The sequence below is a fragment of the Gymnoscopelus microlampas genome (assembly GCF_963454915.1).
Source record: "Gymnoscopelus microlampas genome assembly, chromosome: 22".
NCBI lineage: Eukaryota > Metazoa > Chordata > Actinopteri > Myctophiformes > Myctophidae > Gymnoscopelus > Gymnoscopelus microlampas.
Window position 1 is genome coordinate 15,269,222 of NC_139959.1, and position 25,491 is coordinate 15,294,712.

Genomic DNA, 25,491 nt, shown 5'->3' on the forward strand with positions numbered 1-25,491 from the left:
TTGGGGTCACAAAAGGAAATGTATGCAATAAGTTTCTGCATGATAAAATCCCTCTTAAGTGACACACTTGTATATTTTAAGTCAGGGCCATAGCCAGCGATTCTGGGCCCTATGAAAAGATATGATACTGGGCCCTTATATTGATTATGACATTGACACTGTTATTTGGGCCCCAATGAATCGCCTTTCCTTGAGCAAGAACAAAAGAAACCAAAGTAATACTGTACCGGATAAGTTATTATTGATGCATGTATAAATATATCAATGATTTTATTTAGGTGTGCTGTATAGCAGTGGTTCTCAAAGTGGGGTCTGGTGACTCTCAGGGGGTCCTTGAGGGGGTTCCAAGGGGTCCCCAGGCCCAGCAAACGTAGTTAATATAGCATAAAAATCAGTTTAAACACTTTAACCCTAATAGCTGATCTACAAGCTCACAACTTGTGTGCATGCCATTGTTGCTCCCTTAGTCGGTGTCTTTATTTTTCAATCATGAGTGACGTTTCGAGCCCATGCTCTTCTGAGAAACTGACTAAGGGCGCAACAAGAGTGTGGGGCTCAACTTTGTAAAAAGAAATTGAAACGTTGTAACACAAATCTTATATGGGGGATCAGACGGGGGTCCATATGGCCAATTCATTGGGGGGGGGGGGGGTCCTTGACTTAAGTTAATCTTGGCATTTTTTTGTTTTTGCTTTTTCTCCCAATTGATTCCTCCCCACACACATTTCTGTGTTGTCACTGCTGTTGTATCCTACTGACTCACCTGCCAGTGAGGAGCCCCCACCGGGAGGAGGCAGAGCCTTCGTCCTACTCCTCCCGCCCAACGCTCTCTGCTGACAGGCACCGCCCCAGCCCGTAGGAATATGTGAAGTGACAAATATCACCCTCCACCGAAAACGGGCCAATTCTGTTCATATAGACGCTTGATCAAGCCGGATGGAACCACTGCTCTGTAGAAACCTGTAAGGGGCTGGGTGAGAGTGACAATGCTTTTTGGACTGTCAAATAGGTCAATCCAATTGCATTTAGTTGAACATGGCTTATAACGCCTCAAGATCGTCTCCACAGTAATCAGATCTTTACTCACCTACACTACCTTGCCATTGAACACAATGTCACATAATTGTATTACTTTAATGCCATTCCCAATAAGCTAATGGGATGATGGACCTTCTGGATTTCAACTGCCTGTTCAGCAGTTTAAAAAGTTTAAAGAATGCAAAGACTCACAAGAGGGCGGCCAAAGTGTCCGACTTGAAATGGTCTCGTCAGCAGTTCAGTTACTTTAATAACTTGCATTAGTTCAGAATTCATCCAATTAACCACTTTAACCCTAGCATCCCTATTCTGGGCATGTCATAATAGGCGATCATTCAGCAAAAATAAGATTTACAGGTTCGCAACGCACTGCGTTGAGACCTCGTAAATCAGCCATTTTCCAGAGATTTGGTGTAGAGGGGAAAAAAGGAGTGGGCCCAGGATAGACCCTTGGGGAAACTCCGGCCAATAAATTATAGTGGTTAAAGGCAATAGATATATGCTAACATTTATGCTCACAGGAGTGAAAGAAATATACGGTATACACACTATGTGTAATTTTACAAACACAGAGTAAGCCCAAGTTGAATTAAAAGTGAATCTTTGCTTTTATTATTGATTATGAAAATGAACAGGCACCTATAACATGGAGCTTGAACATCGCAGAAATAAAATTTCCAATATAAATAACAGCACACCCCCATTAGTGTTGATCACTCACAACAACCTTCAAGCTAAGAATTCAAACCACATTGAAAGAAAAAGTAAAAATGAAGAAAAACAAAACGAGACACATCCAGAACCTTGTCATATATTAACTCTTAAGGTTTTCAAATCTCCACTGATCTACTGTCCATTGATGAAGGCTCTCCTGTCCCTGCTCTAATGCCATTGTGTCTGTATTTACACATTTCAATCCTGCCCTTTGTCACTTCACGGCAACAGCATAGACTACAGTGAAGCAAATACAAAAATCATTGGTTAAATACATGTCTTTATGTAATCAAGAGTTTTTAGATAGCTGTGTGCTGCTGTGGTAATCTCCTCTACAGTATATTTTCACATTCACTCAAGACTCATTCAAGATAAACTCGACTAGACCCATGGAAATAAAGCAAATACAATACAAACAACCCAGGATGGAAAATTCAAGTATTCCCAAATGGATGGCGACCAAAAAAAAAAGTATTTCTTTAGGAATGGAGTGATTATTGTCTGAAATGACAAAGCCACACGGCCTCCAACAAGTGGAGGTTGTAAATCCCATAAAACTCATTACAAAACATTATGGATAGACACGTGGTTGTCGCAATGTCTGTTGCCATTAAGAAATGAGCAGGGTTTAAACTGCATGCATCCCCACTGTAAAACTACTAAACCTTTTGACCAACAATTGCGTTGTTGACTGTACATATCTTAATTAGCAAAAGATGCTGACAAACTTTCAAAGTCATAAAGCACTCCTATAGTCATTCTGCTATAAAGTAAATTCACCCGTTGTTAATTTCTGTCACATCATCCAACAATTGAAAGACTTATATACAATAGTTTTCAGACATGTTATAATTTTACAACGTAACAGTCTCTTTTGGTGAAAATATAGTTAAATTCAAAATATCTGATAGGAATCTTTTTAGAGGTGATCTCTTTATTGAAAAAAGTACCTGAGCCAAAACTCTGACCAGGGGGAATCAGGAAAGCCTTACCTTTAAGATTATATTATACAGACTCCTTTTCACCATTCACCAACATTACAATTCTGGAGATTATAATAGAGATTTTTAAATTAAATAACATAAATAAACAATTCAAACAAACCCGGCCCCATCGCAGACACCCCCTTCTCAAAGAATCAGCTATCTTAAAAACAGAAAAGTATAAAAACCCAACATTTAAAATCAAGACATTTTAGAAGATAAAAGCATTAATCCATTTTTTTCTTCCTTTTCTTTAAAAAACAAAAGTATCATACAAACAAAATGGATCACGTGACAATGTTCTTGCAGACATTCGTTACAAGGAAGTGATACTGCCCTACATCTTCTAGGCTTACAAAACAGACCGGTTAGCTATGCTGCAGGCCATCGTTACAAAGCAATGTAACGTCATAGGCTAAACAAGGTCTACCATTATCCTGCCATAATCCTACAGTGTCAACATTCTGTCCTACAGCAGGAAGAGCCACAATCAGGTCTGAGTTTGAAAGATAAAGAGGAGAAAGGTTTTTCTCCGATTTTTTACTCTAGATAAATGGTTACAAACTAAAACCCTTTAACCTGAAAAATAAGTAGCAGAGAGCTGCTTACATTACAGCTGCAAATGGGAATACCATTATAGTTGTGCCTTTATAGATAGATACTTTCACAGTGAGGACAAACAAAAAGGACACCTTTTCTTGGGGTTACGATGGTCAGATCCCTTCCATAAAACTTTTAGATTTGGATTTTCTTTTGTAGGCCCAAGCATGCATCCATGTGGTTATTGCACAACACGAGGACCTTAAAATGCACCCATACACACAAAACATAACGAGAAGAACTTTTAAAACAAGAATCCATAATAATCTCACTACAAATCCACCTTCCTTGCTTGATGCATTACTACCTTTTTGCCAAGCAATCCACCTTGGGTGCATATAAACGTTCCTTAATTTTTGTTTTCTATGTTACAACCAGCTAAATCATGCATCCAACTGCCCACGGGTAATGCAGTCAAGAGTCTCCAGAGCATGGTGTCCATTTTTCCAGTCAAAGGTCAGAGTTCAAAGACTGAATGATTTAAAAAGTGCTTTATGTAGGTCAGTAGGACTTCTTTCTTCTGGGATTATTACAAAGTTTCTACATTAGCATGTATCATCTGTGAAGAGAAATAATAGTACTCCAGATTAGAAAAATGGTCCACTGAGACTGTATTATGTGCAATTAGTTTCAAAGACAGTTAACCTGCTTGTCTTTCATCATCATAGTTTTAATTTCTAATTGACAAACTTCAGACAGAAAGAGTTCATTCTTACCATGATACCACCATTTTGTCTTCTTTGGATTTTTGTTACATGTTCTTACGTAAAAGGAGTTATCGGGCGGTCGTCTCTGCAGAACCACAAATAAATATAAACAAGTCATTCCATGAACATGTCCTCCATGTGCCACCCATAGAAACAAGTGCTAACTATTTGCATAGTACAGTGGTTCTCAAAGCAGGGTCCGGGGACCCCCAGGGATCCTTTAGGAGTTGAAACACAAGCCAAATACATATTTATTTGGGGGTCCTTGACATGAAAAGTTTTGAGAACCACTGGTATAGTACATAAGAGTAATGAAGCAGTTTAGTTAACCACCAAGAGATTTCCTTACCTTCTCTTTGCAGCTGGACAACATGCTGATAATGCTAAGACAAACTGATTGCACTGAGAGAGCTGGCGACCAATCTTCTGTTAGTATGGATAGACAGATGTGACCATTGCTATACACATGGGGGTGGACCGGTATATTATCTCCTGTGAACATTACCTGCAACAAATGGAACAAAGGAAAATGGTTTTAAAGAGTGATTCAAAGGGTAGACTTGAAGTAGTTTATCCTTTCAGAGCACTTCCAACTCTGATGGACAGGATTGAAATGGGTTGATGATGAATGGGATTGTCCAAATTGTTTAGTACTAGTACAATACAAATATTTGACAAATACATTGAAATGAGGGGGTAGAGCAAGTAGTAGTCCCATTAATGGGAGAAAATAATGAGACTTGCTGCATAAGCTCAGGCTTAGCCCTCTACAGCAACATGAGGCAGTGGGATTAGGAGAAAGAGGGGCCGTTATAGGGTGAGAGAGGAATAGCGAATTGGGAGGCGAGACCAGCGGAGTAAAGATAAATAGAAAGAGGGCACAGGGACACAAGCCATTAGAAAGGGGGGAGAAGGGAGAAGATATGGGAGGTGTGATGAGGAGGAGAGAAACAGAGTGCACAGAGTTAGAGGATAGAGAGTCTGGGCGAGTTAAGTGGGAATAATGGTGGGTAACAATGGGTGCGTTTACATGCACAATATTTATTCATTCAGAATGAACTCATTCCGAATAGAAATGTATACCCAACTGTTTACATGGCACCTGAATAAAAGTATTCCTGTTCCTCAATCGTTTACATGAGCCAAGCATTCATTCGGAATAGAACTCTGGTCATGCGCATGAGTGCTTCGGGCCAGGTTGGGGACGGGGCGGGGGTGTTTGACAGGTAAACATATGTATTATTTACCTCTGGCAGCCTTGGTAATGAATAATAACAATTTTGGGTACACGTACATGGATCTTTTTCTAAACGCACATTTTTGTGTGCGTTTGGGCCTTTCAGCCACACGCAAACGGTGTTTTTGGCCGCTAAAACGGATATTTTTGTAAACGGATAAATAAGTGAAGGTTTTCCAAAACATGCGTTTCAGTGGATCTGTGTGGACATGTAATCCAGAGATTATGAGAAACGATGACGTCATCGCGCATTCGCACATGGTCATTATAATAATAAATAATACAATAATACATAAACACCGGACCGCTCATGGTCATTATAATAATAAATGAAGAGAGAGAGAGAGCAACACTTACAGTCTATGAAACAAGGCACGCTCATTTATGGCTAAATAATGTCATACTTAATAATAAGACAGTGGTGGGAAAAGTAGCTCATTCACTGTGTGACGAAAACCCTCTTTCTCTGCGCCAAGTAGAACACACGGCGCGCACACAGAGTGAATGTGGGGTCTGTCGTCCTAAAACACAATCGCCCCGGTGCCGAGAGTCCCTGCTTTATAGTGGTGTTCGATGTTTTTACATTGCCAACTCTCACATGTACATAAACGTTCAGATTTCAAATATAAAGTGCTTACCCCTGAGCCACGGACGTTACAAGGCGATCCGGACCACGATAAGTACCCGTATCTCCCGTATTGTTCAATAAAAAGCATTTTAATCCGATCGTCGGCCATTTTCTCCAAATTTTCTCCGATGCTTTCAACCATGCGACACCAATGGTTGGAAGGTGTATTGCACTCTGATACATTACCAAAATAAAAGAACAGAAAAAGAAAATGTCCGGCAATGGGATTAAAATGCTTTTTATTGAACAATACGGGAGATATGGGTACTTATCACGGTCCGGATTGCCTTGTAACATCCATGGCTCAGGGGTAAGCACTTTATATTTGAAATCTGAACGTTTATGTACATGTGAGAGTTGGCAATGTAAAAAAAAAACGAACACCACTATAAACCAGAGACTCGACAGCGTCATGTGAACCATGGCTACTGTTTGCGCTGCAGCTGAGCCCTAATAATGTTGTTTTCGTTTATGTTCACGTATGCTGTTCACGTATGCTATTAAAATAATGCAGCTATTGCAGTATTGGGACTTAACATGTGATTACAAATGTATTTGTAGTTGGCCCCTCATATATATAATTATAAAATAAATGTAAATATAAAATCTGATATAAAATTGAAACATGCAGCTGATCGATGCGTTTCTGCGTCTACGTGTGGACCGGGATTTTTGTTTATCTTTGTCATGTGGCCAGGGATTCTTTTTAAAAACGGAGGACTAAAATATCCGTTTAGTAAAAGATCCATGTACGTGTAGCCAAGGCCTTAAATCACGGCTGCCAGAGAGAAATAATAACAAGCCACAGCTCACAATCAATCAAAGCTGCCAGCTATATAGGTAAATGAGGAAGAAGAGAAGAGAGACAATAAAACAAGTTAAGAGAGAGAAGGTAGAGAGAAGGTTTGATAATGGAAGCACACCGCATCCTGGCTACGGCCATTGGTCTGCTATTGATGAGTTTAATGCAGCAAAATCAGCTCCTGTTATATTTGCTGCTGACCCGGAGGAGGAGCCGGTCGGCGGAGAACTACGCGCGTCTGCGACTTGGGCTTGGAGCGCCAGACTCCACATGGCTTGCGCCTCTCCCCCCCCACCCAGAAGCACCGCGCTAGCCAATGACACATGCGCAAAAGAACAAATGTATACCAGTCTGATACCAGTGCGTTTACATGGGCAATGTAGCCCGATTCTATCGGTATATACCAGCCCTTCAAACCCGAATGAAATTTCATTCGGATCAGACCGGTATGGCCATACCGATGCGTTTACATGAGCATTTCTATTCTGAATGAGCATTCATTCCGAATTGAAGTGGAATAAACGTGTCCATGTAAACGCAGCCAATGAGTAGAGGGAGGCTGGCACCTGACAGGGCCTCACATGAGAGTGAGGGCCTCACATGAGAGTGAGGGCCTCACATGAGAGTGAGGGCCTCCCATCACGGGGAGCCAAAGAAAGAGAGGTGTAGTGATTTGAAGGGTGGTGGGTTGAGAGAGGGAGTAAAATGCATCCAATGCTCAACACTTAAAGGGATAGTTCACCCAATAAATTACTTTTTTTCTATCGATTAGTCACTCCATGGAAACTTGAATTCATGGATATTTTTTTTAGTTTTTGTCGCATTCCTAAGCCAATAATTTGATGACCAGCAGACCGGTAGGCAGCGGTTCCGGTAGGAGACAAAAGGAGACTCTTTGTGTCTCCTACCGGAACCGCTGCCAGTCATCAAGTTATTGGCTTAGGAATGCAAACAAAAAAATATCCATAAATTCATGTCTCCATGGGGTGACTAATCCCTGTATACTTTACTTGAATTGTGAAAATAGCCGATCTACTGTACAAGCTCACAACAGGTCCCAATTTTTGCCCTTTTTTTTACCTTTTGGGAAATTTGACTATCTTTACAAATATAATGACATGCTGAACAGGGAGGCCAGGGTTAAAGTGGTTAATGAACAACAGTACAGCAGGAACATCACAAGATGAGGCTATTATGACAGGGCACTAGAGATATAGACGCTAAGAGTGTCGTCTGGATTTAAGTGGAATGATGGTTTTATTTATATACTACGTGTGTGTGTGCGTGTGTGTGTGTGTGTGTGTGTGTGTGTGTGTGTGTGTGTGTGTGTGTGTGTGTGTCCAAAAGGTTGACAGAAGTTCCAACAACAATCAAAAGAAAGTAATAATGACTAGGGACCCGTTTGCTTAGAGCCAACAAATCAATGTTAAAGGTAGGGTAAGTGATTTGCGTTGGTTAAAATAATTGTTAAATAGCTCTATATTCTGATGGTACTCATTGCTATAGAGTGTTTGTTCAGTATTAGGAGTCTCCTTGTCTCTCCACCTCTTTATTAAACAGAAAATGCATTTTCGTTTCAGTTTCAGTTTCATTTCCAATTTTATCCAACCAGGACAGAGAACTCAATCAGGATATAGATTAAACAAGTGAAATTGGAAGTGATGACACAAAGAAATGAGCAGACAAAATTGGAACTGGAACACTATACAAATTAAGCTTAAAAATTTGTACTTTCTCCTGATTGGCTGAGATTTTGACACCTACCGAAAAATGTATTTTCTGTTTATTAAAGAGCCGGAGAGACAGGGAGATATCTGTTACTGAAAAAACACTCTATAGCAATGATTACTATCAGAATATAGTATTTTAACCTTTTAACAAAATACTTTTTGTTTTAACCAAAAAATATCACTTACCCTACCTTTAAATATTGACCCTGTTCTTTCAAAAAGCACCATCGGTAATGCTTTTACTACACAAAGAAATGCTGTGCACAGTAATACGGTAAGTAGAACGCATGCACATCATATACCTTCCTCCTACCATATATCTTCCTCCTTTACACAGGCTAATATGCTGTCACAATGTTTGTAGTTATAAATGGAGTCTCTCACACAATGAATAAAGGTCTGCCCTGGATATCTTTCACACGGCATACAAAGTGCAAAAGAAAGGCAGCTATAATGCCAGCCTGTTGCGCCCATTGCGAGGTGGCCGGTGTGTGGCTTGCTGCTAGTTAACGTAATTTTCATTCTCTATTTTTAGGCCATCAGGCTGTTGATATGCAAAATAAGATTGGTGAGTTAAGGTTATCTCTTCAAACATGGCCTCAGTGGGAGCTCCATGATGATGTCTCTTCCTGGCTCCAATGTGCCCGAGCCAGAAATGATTGACCCATGTGTTTTATGTGCAAGCAACTAGTTAGGAGACACACAGTCTTGCTTATCACATTGTTTATCACATCACAATTTTCTTGTATATAGTATTAACAATGTTCAGGATTAATATCAGACAGTAATTGAGGGTTAGCCCCAAAGATTCTGTACATTTCCATATTGTTGATGTTGGGCACACATCTTGTATGTCCATATTTCAATTCTTGTTAATTAATGCCCTACTTCATCGTACAAGAGTGTCACGCAAGATTAGTGAAAATAACAGATCTGCCAACCCACAACGAAAGGGAAAGTGGTTAAGTCTGTCTGTGGGTTTTATAAATAGTGAACCAATGAAAAGTATTAACAAGATCTTGTGACTAGATAATAACAACATTGGATCTATTGGAACACAAGCTCTTTTTACATTTCCTGAAAAGTGACGCTTTTGGACATGCAAGGTTATACCCGACAGCGATGATATGCTTGAATACTATACTAAAGAGACGTTTTTCCTGCAATGAACTGGACATCATCACTCATCATTCAGACAAAATGGAGTGTTACTAAGCAACATGCATTGCGTTGGAGCATGCCCTTCAGCTGAGTCAACGCTCACATCTACCCACCCATTGTTGATGCATAAAATCGCTGCTCATGCTTACCTGAGGTGAATCAAAGGGATATCGACTACTGAATTTGAAAAGCAGCTGAAATTTCTCTCCTTCATAGAGCGTGCCAGAGGCTCCCTCCATATCTACAATCCACCTGAAACGAAAATGTATGTGAATGTTAATGAGGCATATCATTTAACATCACTGAAGATGCACTGTCAAATGTGGAATAGACTAGATCAGAATTTCCGGGTAGAATGTACGCTTGTGCAATACAAAATAAAGCGTCCAGATTGAAAATTACTCTAGGTTGTCAACCTGTGGATATGTATAACAAAATATGTTTTTAATAACCATTAACAATATCCTGAGTGTCCCGTTCTTCCTGAAATAAGGTTAATGAATAGTACTGCTTGAAAGAGACGCAGCCGGCGTTATATACCCAGAGACACATTTTTGATTGTGGAGATGATTCGGTGTATAGAGTACTAGTTAACTCATTCACTGCCAGAATTATTTCTGGCGCGTTTGAACACTGCCATATTTTTCATTGAAAAAAAAAAAGTACTCAGGAGCCGAGATACAGAATTTTAAAGTTTTAAGTTAACAAGGAAGTGGATGGGAGTCTATATCTTCGAAAAATCATATCTCCTTGGTCTTTGGGTCAAAAAAAAATAAAAAATCTAAAAATAAAAAATAAAATAAAAAATAATATTTTTTATTTTTTTTATTTTTTAAAAAGTCGTTTTAGTCGTTCTAGGCAGGCATGGCTTATGGACAGAAGTCGTTTTAGTCGTTCTAGGCAGGGAATGAGTTAATATGTCAAATGTCTAATGGTCATATAGAATCTCTGGATCGTCAGCCATTAGCTGGGGAATAGCAAAGAAGGACAGAAATTTGGATTGTTCTACCAGTTCCCAAAACTGGATTGACAGGATTTCTAATTTCGCTCCTTGGCAGGCACTGGCTCTATTACCAGCCCACTGACCTAATCCTATGAGTCTTTTTTTTTTAATTAACTGGAATCCAAGAAAGACCTAGAAATCAATGTCAATTTAATGGATCTCCAGTGCAGTCCAGTCATATCTTTAGTCGAATATTCAAAGTGGTAGATAATCAAATGTATGAGAAGTATGTACACATTATAAGCAGAACACCAGCATATTTATTTCTAGGCTAGTCAACTTAAATGTAGTCAACGTAAATTCTTTTGGAGATTGGATAAAAATATGGAGCGATTGAGAACATGTTGTGGATTTGCATGCATTTGGTCAGATCAATGGTCATGCTGAGCTACCAGAAAAGTGCAAAGGTGATCAGGTCACTCAAGTAGAACCAGTCCTTCATTCACCTGAGCACTGTCTTTAGATAAGCCATCAAATTACAGAGAAATCTGATAAGAGGCCCAATAACACAGGGGTCATCTCATGCCATCATTTTTTACACACCAAGAAGAAACCAACCAGCTTGTGAATGTAGTGTACTGGTTTCTAGCGAGTTTACACCAGAGCCATTACATCCCTCTAAAATCACATGAGAATTTGCATACATTGATTGATTCCATCATCTCTTTTAATTCTGCTAGCTGCCTGATTTACATCTTTGGCTATACTTTTTCTGTTTTCTAAGAAATGTGTTCAATGGAAAAGTTTAGAGCAGCCAACAGCACCTCTGGCTGTGGGTGCTCAGCTACAGTCAATACATTATTATTAATTAGTATAAATACAAAATTAAACACCAAATAAGTTGAAATAGCAGCACTCCTTCAAACGCGTTAGAAGCCTGGTGTAGCAAAATAAAGAAGTGAACTAAATTCTGAGCAGAATTGCAAGAGCTTGCACTTTGGAAGTGCTGCCATTTCCTCTCATTTGCCGATTGTGTTTTTTATATATAAAATGTGCAGTAGGGCTTATTACATAATTGCATATAATTTCTTAACATATACAACTACCTATGAGGGACGTATCCCTCTTATTCCTAAACAGGCTTTTCACAGACCATGTGCGGACTGACTTGTACCATGCATTATCTCTGTTAATTATTATCTCTGTTAATTAAAGAATACTAGCCTTAAAAGGCCTTCTTACACACACGATCTTCATACTACATACAAGGCCTCAAATGTTGTTGTGAGAATTTGCTTACAACTTGTAATATTCTGCAAGGGTATGACATTGAATTCCATAAAACTGAGCATGAATCCACCCGTCTTAGCGGTGAAAGACAAAATAGTCAAAATCTACTATTAAAGTGCAGTAGCCCAACATGTGTCTACTGTCTAGTGATTGCCTGTTGCCTGTTGAGGGACAAAGACCTTAGAGGGGGAGAACATTTGAACATTGATAGCAGAACACCACACCACTATGTCTGACCCAAATTACTTCTATGCAGGCAGCCCAGATATGACACTATAGAGAGCCAGTGGACCTGCGGCAGTTGTTCTGTTGTTATAGAGCCTTGTGTCAATTCACGTTTAGCCAGAAGCAATTTAGCATTTAGTTCTACACAGAAGGTCAACCCTGTTTAATACTTCATCCATTTAGTTGCAGACAGTCGGCGTCGACGAGCATTGGTATAGTGTCAGCAGCATTCCATTCCTTACTGGAGGGAAGCTTAGAGGCAGATAGCATCGCTGTGCATGATGCCCGGCTACACCTGATCCAGTCCACTCTGCTGCTCTGAAAACTGTAGAGGACTCTAAGGACAGTCTTCTCAGCTTGCTCAAATTCCCCATAGGCTAGAGATTACATTGGACAACAAAAATAACACCGAGCTATTTAGTGAAAGTGAGGGGAAGCACAAGCCAGGTGACAGGGTCTGCACTACAGCTTCTCTCTATTCTTTGCAGTGAATTACTCCTGTGAGGTCGTTGTCATTGTCAACCTGTGCAAACTGTGCTCTCACGTAGCTCTCACGTATTCAACTATAAATACATTGTGAAACATTGAGCACCGCCCAGAGACAGAGTGTACTATGTAAACAAATGCTATTAAACTGAAAACACATGGTTGGTTACCTTATCACTGTCACATGCACAACACTGACAGCCATGAGAACCAGTCCCTGACTACCTTAGTTACAAAAATGGACAAAGTTAGCTTGAAGGTCAAGCAGTGTACTTTCCTTCAAAAAAGGATCCGTGGGATAAAAATAACAAAAACAAAACCAGAAAAAGACAAAAGCACTGTAAGTGACTAGAACTGTGGAAGCAAAAAAAACACTAATCACAACAGAAATTTCCACACTGGATTTGCAGGGACAATGACACATACATGCCATCACAAAACAAGGATACATACTGAACTTGCAAGCCAGCTGAACTAGTCCAGAGAATTGTGTAACCATGGCACCGTTCACAAAAGACAAAACAATATGGTGAAAGGATTGCTATGAGGAAGCGACGCAATTATAAATGTTTCAAAGCTACAACACAAGGGCTACATTCCAAAACACCTGAAAGCATTATTTGGCAAGACTATAGTCGTAGATTCTTAACAGCAGAGAGTGATGCACCCCTGGCCTGCAGCTGAAAGACTTCTGAATGACGGCCACATTTTTACTTCAATACATTCTGCAAGGTCATGTCTCGATTCCTCTTTACTGCTCATCAGACACAATCCGACTCAGGCAGCAGCAATAGTAACCACTGTGGGTTTCAAGGGGACATCAGGCACACAGACATGAAGGTCAGCTAAGCAGTCTCTGTTCCATGCTACACTAGCCTCCATGCTCACATGCCAAATTGTTAAATATTTTATAAGGGGGAATAGTGACACTGCGCATTAGAGATGCTCTGGCGAGGGCCCTGAGTAGCCAGACGCCAGGATGACCCCAATACTTCCTCATCCATCATGGCATGCATAGTTACCTAGAACTCCCTAGTGTATGTCTTTTTGTATTTTGTCATCTGTGTTTTTTAGTACTGCAGCTTTTAAGTCCTTAATTCCAAGACAAATTTCAGACACAAATAAAGTGAACCTTGAACAGTGGTTTGTAATGCTATGCTCGGGACCCATAGCATTACAAACAGTTCAACCACTTTAAACCTATACAATACATAGGCAATTTGAAAATAGCCGATCTACAAGCTCACAATGCATCTCATCACTAAACATTTTGAGGTTGTAGATCTGCAATTTTCAAAAAAAATCTTAAAAAACAATTATGAAACAAATCTTGTGTGGGGATCCCTGGCACAGCATTTTTTCCAGATATAGGGGTCCTTAACGTGAAAACGTTTGAGAACCACTGACCTACAATACCATTACTAGAATACTACTAGAGCTGCTTCTTCTACAGTAAAAGTAGCACCAGACATGGTGGCACAGCTGTCCCCATCACAACAATGCAAGATACTTCACCTTTGCACAGTGGATTTATGTGCATGTTTTCAATTTATGTTAATATGAAGTGTGGTATTTATTTTTGCAGGGTGTGTGTGTGTGTAAATATTTTTTATCAACAATACTTACTGCGTAATAGTGTTCTGTACACTCTTCTCGTTAAGTGTCATTCCTGGAGGTGGATCATTTTGCAGAGCTAACAGTTCCTTTTGTAGCCTTTTCTGTTGTAAAAAGCAGATATTGTAAAGTTACTTACACATGTAATGACTTGGACGATTAATGATCATAAATCGAGGTGCAGACCAAAAAACAAAAATCATATTAACTTAAATATAAACTATCCCAGGTAAACTATGTATTGACTTTAAAGGTCTGTGATTCTACTGAAGCGGATTTAAATGGCCTCAGTTTATAATAAAAAAAAAAACTGTAAAAAACTGAAAATTAAAATACAATAAGGACTAAGAGAGCCATGTGCTGTAAAACTGTATGCAGTGAATCAGCGCCTGCGGACTAAGTAAACATTTCAGGAGAATGCAGGATTAACAAAACTATACCATGTAGGCTCAGTATGTTAGGTAGTATGAACTTGGGAGTAGGCCTGTCACAATTATTACATAATCACATTTATTTGATATAAGATAAGATTTTTGCATAATCGTCAATCATTTCCATGCTGAAAAATGTTACTATATTTTCAAAAATAGTTTTATTTTATTGTATTTTAAACATTTTCAAAAATAGTGTACATAGCAGATCTACAAGCTCACGTTGTGATGCGTTTTGAGCTTGTAGATCGGCTATTTCCACTATTCACATTAAGTATTCATTTATTCAATTACTTAAGTTATTTGACACATCTGCCCCGTGCACCTTTTGTTTACAAAACTTACAAGCCAAACAGAAATGTAATTTTCATTCATAATTTTCCAATCGTGACAGCCCTACTTGGGATGTATGCACGCCTATGCATTTAAAATGGCATGAACTCTATGAACTCAATGTACTTCTGAAGAGCAGTTGAAATGAGTTGTTATATAAAGTTTTTATGCTCGTTGTCAAAAATTAATTTAGTTTGGGGTATTTATTTATTTAGATATAAATATATTAGAATAAAAGCTATCTTGAATCTTTGTCAGTTTTGTAAAGCAGTGGTTCTCAAAGTGGGGTCCGGGGACCCTCAGGGGTCCTTGAGAGGAGCCCAGAGGGTCCCCAACAAAATGAGCTAATATTGCATCAAAATCTTGTTTCACCACTTTAACCCTATATACATTTGAAAATAGCCCATCTATTGTGAGCTTGTAGATCTGCTATTTTCTCATGATCTTGAAAGAATTTGGAAAATTTTGAATATTTTTAAAACACTTTAACAACACAAATCTGGTATGGGGGTCCCTGGCACAGAATATTTTCAGATGGGGGTCCACTAAAGGGATCCCTGGCTAATAAGCCTTATATGGCTTAATACATTATAATTGCCCTCTGACTAAAATTAAAAATATGTTTTTTATAATCTATTTATTTTAGAAACAGTCTTTTACTGAAGAGGGACAACGCCCACCGCAAGCTGATGGTGTCATTTGTCCATCTGTGGTCCAGCCCTATGGAATGCATGTGCAGATAAAACATATTTATATTGATGCTCATATTAACATTAGGAAGTAGTTTTTTATTAGCACATGCATTCCATAGGGCTGGACCCTTATTTTTAACTCTGTGGTTGGACCACACATGGACAAATTACATCATCAACTTACGACAACACCCACTTGAGTAAAAGATTAATTAACCGTTTCTAAACTATATAAAATATTTAAGGTGTTTTAAATGTTCTTTTATGACAATTAGAATGTATTTAGGCATATTTGGCTTATTATCCAGGGATCCTTTTAACAGCAAAACAAATAAAACAAAGTGTCGAAAGTAGAGCTCCACGGGGATAAGAATAACGCCACAATTGAACACTTGTACAAGTATAAACAATATTGTTTAACCACTTATGGTTGAGAGGAGTCCGTCAGGGTGTAGTTTCGGTTTTCTGTTATTGTGGGGAAAGCTTTCGCTGAAAATAGCCGATTGACAAGCTCACAACGCGTCACTTGTAGCTCGGCTATTTTCCCCAGCATCCGTATTCCCCAAAATACGGATGCAAGTGTTTAAACTCTAGATATCTACAGATCATCAGGGGGTGAACGATATATTATAACTCTAGGGGGTGATGTCAATATTTAGCTGCAAGCTAACAGTGTCTACTGTCTGTTTCTACTGCCTTAATTTAGAGATGCATACATCAATGTACTCAAAACAAAAGTGACATGATTCCAACTGAGATTTAAACTTTTTACCAGCTGAAATAAAATATATACATCTATTATCGCGTGATGAAGTCAGAATAGATCCCTATAAAGCCTTTAGGCTCAATGATGATGATGATGATGATGATGACGGGCTAGCGAGGTTTAGCCCGAGAGCTAAACGCACAAATAATACAAACACTAGTCTTCACCCGAACACTAGTGTCACATTGTTATTGTCTTCATATGGTTTATGACGCAGAACAACACGTAACGTGGACGCAGATAGAAGCAGACATGTCGTCTAAAACTAAAAAGATGACAGTTACTAAGGGTTTAACTAGTAATAAATGTACGCTCGCTGTCAGATTGTGTTCTTACCTGCATCGACGCCATGTTGGAAACCCCCCTGCACCAGCGTCGGGTACCTTTTTACCTTGAATCTGTGGAGGAGGAGGAGTAGAGTGGGTTCTCAAACTTTCTCATGTCAAGGACCTCCCAATTTAATTGTGTTTGTCAGTGGTGTCAAGTAACTAAGTACTGATACTTTTACATAAGTAAAAAAAAAAGATTAGTATGTTTTCCACCACTGTAATAATTAATTAATTAATTAATGTATGTGCACCCCCATCAGAAAATGTTTTGTGCCAGAGACCTCCCATACAGTATTTGTGTTGTTAAAATGTTTCAAATTATATTCCTAAGTATTCAACAACAAAAAAAAGAAATCCAAGATGAAAAAAAAGCAGATCTACAAGTTTGGGTGGTTTGAGAACCACGGTCACTTTATCTTAGAGAGAGTGCCCTGAAATACACGGTATATGTCAAGGCCCCCAGGGCCATCTATAACTTTTAAACACATTTAATATTATTTTAATAATCATAATTTGTATATGCCTATGGCATGCCTCTCAAGGCAAAATAAATTACCCAGAGCAGTAACGCACAGCCTTACGTCATAGAGTCACATGGCTCAGTGGAAGTGTTGTTTTGACACAACAAAATAAGCTGCTTGTGACAGAGAAAATGTCTCGTCACCTCCCTCCGTGCAACGTTTCAATACAATGTAGTTATAGGAAGGGTAAATAGTCTAGAGTCTTGTACTTACGTGGACATATATATGTAATATGCCAACTACATATTTGAGGCCTAGGCCAGGGTGATGAGGGTATAGGGGTCAATGACCTCTAGTGGTGGGAGAAGTACTCACATTTTTTTGTACTTTTAAGTAAAAGTATCAATACTGCAATGTAGAAATACTCTGTTACAAGTGTAAGTCCGGAATTCAAAATTGACTTGAGTAAAAGTACAAAAGTATTGGTATCAAAATGTACTTAAGTGAGCTTGTAGATCGGCTATTTTCAAACTCTTCTTATAATTATTTTCAATTTCACAAAAATAAAAGGAGCATTGCTAATAATATGGCTTATTGCAAGAAGTGATTTTCAATATTTTTAATTTCAACCCTAACCCCAGTTTGATTTAGGACCTGTGTTGAGAACCAGAGCGTTAGTGGTTATATGCCTATATAACTTCAAACTGATCAAATCTGCATAGCCTACTTAAAAAGGAAAATAAATAAATAAACACAATGCTACATTAAAAAACATCTAGGATTTATGGTTCAATTATGAAAGTCAATTGAATGTGGCTGAGAACTTAATGCTAAGGTTTAAAAAGAAAAACCTGAACAAAACCATGACCCATCACCATCTCTAGCCCTATATAAAAATAGAGATGGTGCACTTTAACCACTTAAACCCCAGCATCCATATTGTGGAGCTTTTGCAGAAAATAGCAGATCAACAAGCTCACAACACGTTGCGTAGCATAACAGAAAAGACCCTAGTATAGAGCCCAGAGGGACCGGAGTCCCTCTGGGCTCTATACTAGGGTCCGGTCAACCATATGGGGTTAAAGTGGTCAAGCATGTTTCCCCAGCTCATTTTCCTGAGACTCCCCACTGACATGCAGTGGAGTAGCCCATAGCAGTTACGCCCTATTCATTGTTTTACAATGGATGATGTCACTCTTATGGCAACACATTATGTATTTGTGTTGACTGACACTTTATTCCCCCCACGGTCGAGGCACATGGCTGCCCACCCTAGAACCTGACGTTTGTTCCAGGGGGAGTTTTCCATTGCCACTGTAACAAAAAATGCTTGCTCAGGGTGGGACAATGTCCAGTCTCTATATGTTAAGCTCAATTGCCTGAATTTATCACAATGGCAATTTTATCTGTCATTGATAACACACCACAAACCAGAAATGGTAAACACCAGTCTATATTTAAGGTTCACACAAGCATACAAAGTATAGACAGTATTAAACTCAGGTCTTAATTCTCTGGAACATACCATGTACTCCCCCGTGCAATTACTTACTAGAATGTATCCACCCACTCAATTCTACGGTTCATCCCAGAGGACAACACAGGCACTAACCCTTCCTTTCCTGGCAGAGGTGCTGTTTATTACCGTAAAAGGACATGTGGAGCGAGATTATCAGCCATCCTGAATCCTCTTGAAGATCACCTCGCTGTATTCTGATTTTAGCTTCAAGACAAACAGCAAACTGAACATATATGCTGGTTTCTAAATAGCTGAAAAGATACAAGGTGGTACATGTTGGAATGACTGGGCAATGCCTGCCAGAGACAGACATGTATACTTTTGAAGTTATTTATTATCTTGCAATAGTAATTCTAAAATGTACGTGATTTACTCAAGTTCCATTGTTGCACCTGATCTTCCCTAGGAATAAAATTCTCAAGTCTATGCTTCCCATGCGATTCCTCTGGAACAGCAACACAGTGATGCTTCTCTACAACAAAGAGTGAAGTGCCAAGATATTTCACAAATAATCTACAAATAGTAAACCTTAATAAATAAGGCATGATGATTTGATAATTCAGGGCCAAATGATATCTGCAATATCACCAGCAGCAGTGTTGTCCATTGCAGTAATCTTGTAAAACCATACTTAAGCCAAATTTATAGTTCATCGCACGGCGGGATAGCTCAACAAAAATGAGTTGAGTTTCCAGCGAGTGACAGTCATATGATTTACCATAAACTAGGCGTTACATGTAAATAATTTGGCAAAACACAAAAAAAAAAGGGTAGCTCCTTTGTGTACATGGTATAAAAAGTCAAATGAACACAGCAACCATAGCAAACAAGGCAGCATTAGCACCAAAACACTCACCAAACAATTATTTATTAAGATGTAAGTGATTTCTAGGGGTAACCACATTTTGTCACTTTCTGGGGTTCCTATGCAGCCTGCCATATCTGTTTATTATATTAAAATGAAACTCTTTACCACCAATAAAATGAAAACAGAAAGCCAGGTGCAAAATGAAAAACAATCACATACATTTTGTTGTGATATATCCATTCATTTTTTTTTTCTATGACGTACATGGCAAAAGTAGTTAAATAGTCAAAAACAAACAAAACAAATCTAAAAATGTTGAAGCCGCTACATTTATCTCTTTATCCGTTTTAACAATCCAAGAAGTTGGCAGCCATGAGCAGTTCCAGTGCGATTTCCGGAGCAATGGGGAATTCAGGTATTTCCGTGGAGCTGTTGGTGTAGCGGACCTTGTAGGTGAAGTACATGCAGACCTTAGATAGAACATGAGAGGGGATCTCCCTGAAGTTCACTTCATTGGTTTCATTCTCTGCAAACTGACCTGGATGGAGAGGATTAGAAGTTATGAGCTCCTGCAATGACTAAGTCGTAAGTACTTAAAAAATGTTCAGCACCCAAATTAGAAATTTTCCAAATGAATATTAAGTGAACATTTTATATAGGCCAGTGGTTTCAAACAATAGGTCAGGACCCTTTTGGGGTCGTGGACCCATTTTTATGGGTCGCAAGTAAATAGGCCTAGCCCTTTACCATTTCCTACAATTAATTGTTTTAATTATTTATTTCAAAAGGATTTCAAAAAACGAATTCATGAAAATATTTTCACTAGTCTGGGTCCTGGGGAGACATCAAGTGTGTCTTTTGGCTCTTGAGCTAAAACGTTTAGGAACCACCGCTATAGGGTACATTTCCACACTCTGCTACTCAATTAGTTTCTGCCTCCTGGGATCAATAAAAGTTTCTCTCATCTCGAAGAACAAGTTAACCCAAGCAAGTTGTTCCGTAAAAAAACCAAATCATCTTGACTTGATATGTGCTCCAAAACGACATTGGATCACAGATCTCCATGTAAATGGGAGCATAGTGCCACCAACTGGACAAACGGGTTCAATGGACAACACCATAGAGTGTTAATAATCTCCTGTACCATTATTTGTAAATATTACACAAATGCCCCAAAAAAAAGAGAATTGTTTAGGAAGACTTTAGGAATATGGATTTAATGGACATTTAAAAACCTTTTAAGGCTTTGTTTTAGGACACCCTGAAATCTAAGGCCAATACCAGGTAAAATATCTCACCCCCTAATCACCATAGGTTAACTAAATGTGTTATGCTGTGTTGTATGATACAATTTGAGGTGGTTGATACAGGTTAGTGCTCAGTGATTATTAAACGACGAGCCAACACCTCACAGCTTGCCATTTTTGGCATCTAGGCCAGGGGCTTCAAACTGGCGGCCCGTGAAACGGGTCCAATCCAGCCCGGGGATGATTTTGAGAAAAATCCACAACCATGACTCTGTATCTGTACAACAGCTAGTCGCTACTGCTGCGTGCTGTGCTAGCTGTAGTTTACAACCCTCGTAGACGTATTTACGATTCTGACGTCTTCAATCTACGAGAGTTGTAGGGTGCACCCCCCCATGGAGTCGAGCACTTTCTGCACTTTACCCCGCAGACACTCCAAACATGTCCAAATTGAAAATAAAAGGTGCTTACCGCAAAGCCCCAAATGTTAACGACCTCGGCGGGGTAGTAGTGATCCCCGTCGAGGTATATCTTTCAATAAAGAAGTCTTTTAATCCAGCTTGTGTCGGAATCTTCACTGTTCTTCTTTTGTTTTAAATGAGTTTGAACTGTGCATTAGCGATTTGGCGGTCGGGAGGTGTGTTGCGCACTGCTTCTTCTTTTGTTTAAAATGAGTTTGAACTGCGCAACAGCGATTTGGCGGTCGGGAGGTGTATTGATACATTGTGTGTTCAATGCGCAATACACCTCCCGACCGCCAAATCGCTAATGCGCAGTTCAAACTCATTTAAAACAAAAGAAGAACAGTGAAGATTCCGACACAAGCTGGATTAAAAGACTTCTTTATTGAAAGATATACCTCGACGGGGATCACTACTACCCCGCCGAGGTCGTTAACATTTGGGGCTTTGCGGTAAGCACCTTTTATTTTCAATTTGGACATGTTTGGAGTGTCTGCGGGGTAAAGTGCAGAAAGTGCTCGACTCCATGGGGGGGTGCACCCTACAACTCTCGTAGATTGAAGACGTCAGAATCGTAAATACGTCTACGAGGGTTGTAAACTACAGCTAGTGCTGTGCCAACAGCTACAGTACTTGTGGAGACAAGACTTGCGCTCTTTGCAGTTAGTGCGTGTCACTCACAGGAATACAACATGGAAAGGTACACAACCAAGACAAAATATCAAACCTGAAGCGAGTTTAATTTTCCTATACAGAGCAAGCTTCAACGAAGTCTGCGTTTCCAAATAAGAGCATGCCAAAGTTGTGTAGACTAATCCAATCCAGCATTGCTAGAATTACATTGATAACAATAACAAGCCTACGCTTGAATTTTCCATTATTGTAAATGTGTGAGCATTCACAAAATAATAATCTCACAGCAAAAAGCCTTGATTTGATTAAATAGCTAGTTAATATATAATGAGTTGTTGGACATTTGCTTAGAAAATGTGCAGATTATCTGAAGCTTGAAGAAAAACGTATTAATAATAAGCTAGTTCAGTCCTAACCAACACCCTTGGGAATCAGTATCCGTCTGACCGGTTTAAAATCATCTCTTCAGGTACATGGGAGACTATACTAAGGATATTGTTCACATCTGAGCACTCTAAAATGGCATTTTCCTCTCAAGGTGTGTAGCGGAGACCACCTAACCGTAGAAGCGATTTCTTCTGAATAATTAAGATGAGTAGAGAGCAGTGTTGCCATATCTGCTTATTATAAGCACATTTTGGCTTATTTTTCTGTAAAGTTGCTTGTAAATTATTGGTGGTTGCGGGTTAATTTTAATGGGCTTGTTACTTAAATGTAGTTGCTTATTTGGGCTTTTTTTTTCCTCTAATTATTATTTGAACCAGTAGTTCACAAATATTTTCATGTCATGGACCCTCAAATGCATTTGTCCCTAAACCACATCTGAAAATGTTTTATGCCAGGGAACCCCCTACCATATTTGTGTTAGAAAGTTTAAAAAAGATTTTTTGAAAATAGCAGATCTACAAGCTCACAATGTATCACATCGCGACACGTTGTGAGCTTGTAGATTGGCTATTTTCAAATGGCCGATGCATACAGTATGTAGGTTTAAAGTGCTCATGTGACCTATAGTTGCTAATTTCTGGCTTGTTTTCATAGACCTGATTGCTTATTTCTCTCAAAATCTGGCAACGCTGCTAAAGAGCCATAGCAGGATGCAATTCTTTGCATTCCTCTGTACTTCTTTGGATGCTTACCTGGCCCGCTCAGCATGGCTTTGATGGTCCCGGACGTCAAGGCGTGTTCTCTTTTCACTATAAATTCATGGCCATCTGAAGAGATCAACTTCACATACATGGCATCTGGCCCCTCACAGCCGCCATAGGTCTTCTCTTCGCCGTCTGCAAAGACAACAACAGCTGAGCAACTCCAATAGCCATATGGTGAGGTGCTAGATAAATAAACACTGCGGTCTAATAGTAGCCTGGCATGGCCAGACTAATATCACTGCATAGATATTAGTCTGGAATCTCTGGGTGGAACCTGCATTTGTAAGGGGCGGATTAAAAAATGCCTCTGGTAATAAACCTGCCCCATATTTGTGCCCCACAACTTCGGGGGGCGGCGAAATCCAATCACAACCAAGCAGGGCCAGACTAATCTGTCGTGGGCCCTCTTTTTTTTTTGCACTGGCAGATTCATCTGGTTTCCAGGCTAGTCTAATAGGTGTACGACAGTAAAAAAGGGTGGGGTGTGTGGGGTGCTGCAATGGCAGCTGAGCCGATAACCTGTAGTCAGTGTACATACAATTTCAGCTAAATTATAGAACTATCAAGGGCTGAAAGTTTATCAACATTACTTACCCATTCTGTCTGGGAAATGTGTCCTTTTATCCTGAAAGACACAAAATAGACAAGACACAATATGAGTCATTTGGAGATTGCAGATGGATGGATTGGATGTGTTCTTGTTATTTTAACAACCTTGGTAAAGCTACACAGTAAAATCCTCAGTGTTCTTTTTTTAATTAATCCATTTCTAACTTTGATAGTGTACAAACGTAACCAAATGGACCTGTACGGTCGACTGTAATTTAATGTAACTCTGAGTCTGAAAGTGTTACAAATTAAACCAAATAACACTTGCGTGGTAAAAACTAACACCCAGGCAGTGGTGGTAAAAGTACTCACATTTTTTCTTAAATAAAAGTATCAATACTGCAATGTAGAAATACAAAATGTTCAAATAGCCTATGAATGAAACGGGACCAAAGTGGTTCATTTATGTTTAAAAAAAATGTATATCTGCAAACTGTGCAAAGTAACTAGTAATTTAAGTTTTCAAATAATTGTAGTAGAGCAAAAGTACAATATGTGTCCCCGAGATGTAGTGGAGTAGAAGTAAAAGTATTGGAAATTGGATATACTCAAGTAAAGTACAAAAGCCTCAACATTTGTACATAAGTAAATGTACTTAATTACTTTCCACCACTGCTAACACCCAGGATCTCACAACACAATGTAACACCAGGCCTAACATTACAGTTGTCGTTTCTTTTAGCCATGATAAGCCGGCAGCGTTAACTTGAACTAAAAGAGACAAGCCATTACACAGAAGATAACCATCGCTGTTGTCTTACAGCTTTGATACAAACATAACACGTTTAATCGGAAACCAGATAAATGATCGATCACTGATATCGAACCATATAATATCGAAACCAGGGATGCTACAGCTAGCAACCACGGCTAATAGTTAGCCCAGAAAACTCTTATAATATCTCCCATCTATCTATAATAGTTCAGTGATTAACGCAGAGTCAGACGAACGACGGGACAAGCATCACATCACAGTATGTAATGGAAGGTATTAGTAATGGTTATTGTGATGTATTATAGTGATAACTCATTCTTACCACACCAGGATGGAGTCAGCGGCTTGGTTTGCTTTCAGCTGCTAGTAAAAAGCTAAGGACTCACCGGAAACGGAAGGGGTTTTAATAAAAACATTGGCGTGCGCCGTCGGACCTCTTCCGTGAAGACTCGGAGGTCTAGCATAAACGTTCCGCTTCCCCCCAATCATGACTATGGTACACTAGTTTATCAGTTTAACCCTATGGTTTGACCCTAGATTCTAGAACACTAACGTTGAATATTATCACACCATCACTAACGTTGAGTATATTTGACCCAATATAATATATTCCATAAAAAAAAAGAATACTCATACAATATCACAAAAAAATGAAAAACATCATCAGGGTGCCCTATAAAAAAAGTAATACCATAATAAGACCTCATGTAGGCGAAAAATGTGGGAATTGTTAACAAAGAATTCATAAAAAAATGAAATAAATAATGGAGCTTCTTCTTTGGTCCACCCATTCCTGCATTCCTGGGACATGTGAGCCTTGTCCAGTGAAGTCTCCCTACATGACTGACAACTGTGGGAGAGCCCACCCAATTTGTGTTACTCTCTATCACTAACGTCGGGTGAAAATCACCCAATCACCCAGAAATCACCCAAATCACCCAAAAACCAGGGCCAGGGGAAGGGAAACAAGCCTAGCTTCGAAGATGTCACTGAGCAGCCTGGTACCCAAGGACCCACCCACCTCAGACATCAGCAACACAATGAAAATCACATAGTGTTCTAGAAAGCCAACAGTCTTACATAATCTGGCACAGCTATAATTGCATACCGTAATGGCATCTCTCTTGTTCTGTGCAAAGAAAAAGATGTTGCAGTGATCTAGCTATAAACAATATAAC

The 25,491-nt window shown here is 39.2% G+C and overlaps 2 protein-coding genes across 2 annotated transcripts; both read right to left on the minus strand.

Annotated features, from left to right (window-relative positions):
• Positions 1–1,622: 1,622 nt before the first annotated feature.
• ube2wb (ubiquitin conjugating enzyme E2 Wb) lies at positions 1,623–16,752 on the minus strand. Its single transcript, XM_084049096.1, has 6 exons — positions 16,717–16,752; positions 14,171–14,262; positions 9,750–9,852; positions 4,392–4,547; positions 4,052–4,127; positions 1,623–3,894 (listed from the first exon to the last, which is right to left on the minus strand). Exons 1-6 carry the CDS (start codon positions 16,729–16,731, stop codon positions 3,881–3,883), a joined length of 456 nt encoding a protein of 151 aa, XP_083905222.1. The 5' UTR covers positions 16,732–16,752; the 3' UTR covers positions 1,623–3,880.
• Positions 16,753–18,605: 1,853 nt separating this feature from the next.
• On the minus strand, positions 18,606–24,705 carry eloca (elongin C paralog a). The gene is made up of 4 exons (XM_084048611.1): positions 24,636–24,705; positions 23,584–23,614; positions 22,978–23,121; positions 18,606–20,035 (listed from the first exon to the last, which is right to left on the minus strand). The coding sequence occupies exons 2-4, from the start codon at positions 23,585–23,587 to the stop codon at positions 19,845–19,847; spliced, it is 339 nt and encodes a 112-aa protein (XP_083904737.1). The 5' UTR covers positions 23,588–23,614; positions 24,636–24,705; the 3' UTR covers positions 18,606–19,844.
• Positions 24,706–25,491: the final 786 nt, after the last annotated feature.

Excerpts from the sequence above, each read along its gene's own strand:
- eloca (XM_084048611.1), bottom strand. Across the intron at positions 20,036-22,977 it reads AGCCATGCTGAGCGGGCCAG|GTCAGTTTGCAGAGAATGAA; the intron begins GTAAGCATCCAA and ends CTCTCCATCCAG.
- ube2wb (XM_084049096.1), bottom strand. Across the intron at positions 9,853-14,170 it reads GTACAGAACACTATTACGCA|GTGGATTGTAGATATGGAGG; the intron begins GTAAGTATTGTT and ends TTTTCGTTTCAG. Across the intron at positions 4,128-4,391 it reads TGTCCAGCTGCAAAGAGAAG|AGACGACCGCCCGATAACTC; the intron begins GTAAGGAAATCT and ends GTGGTTCTGCAG.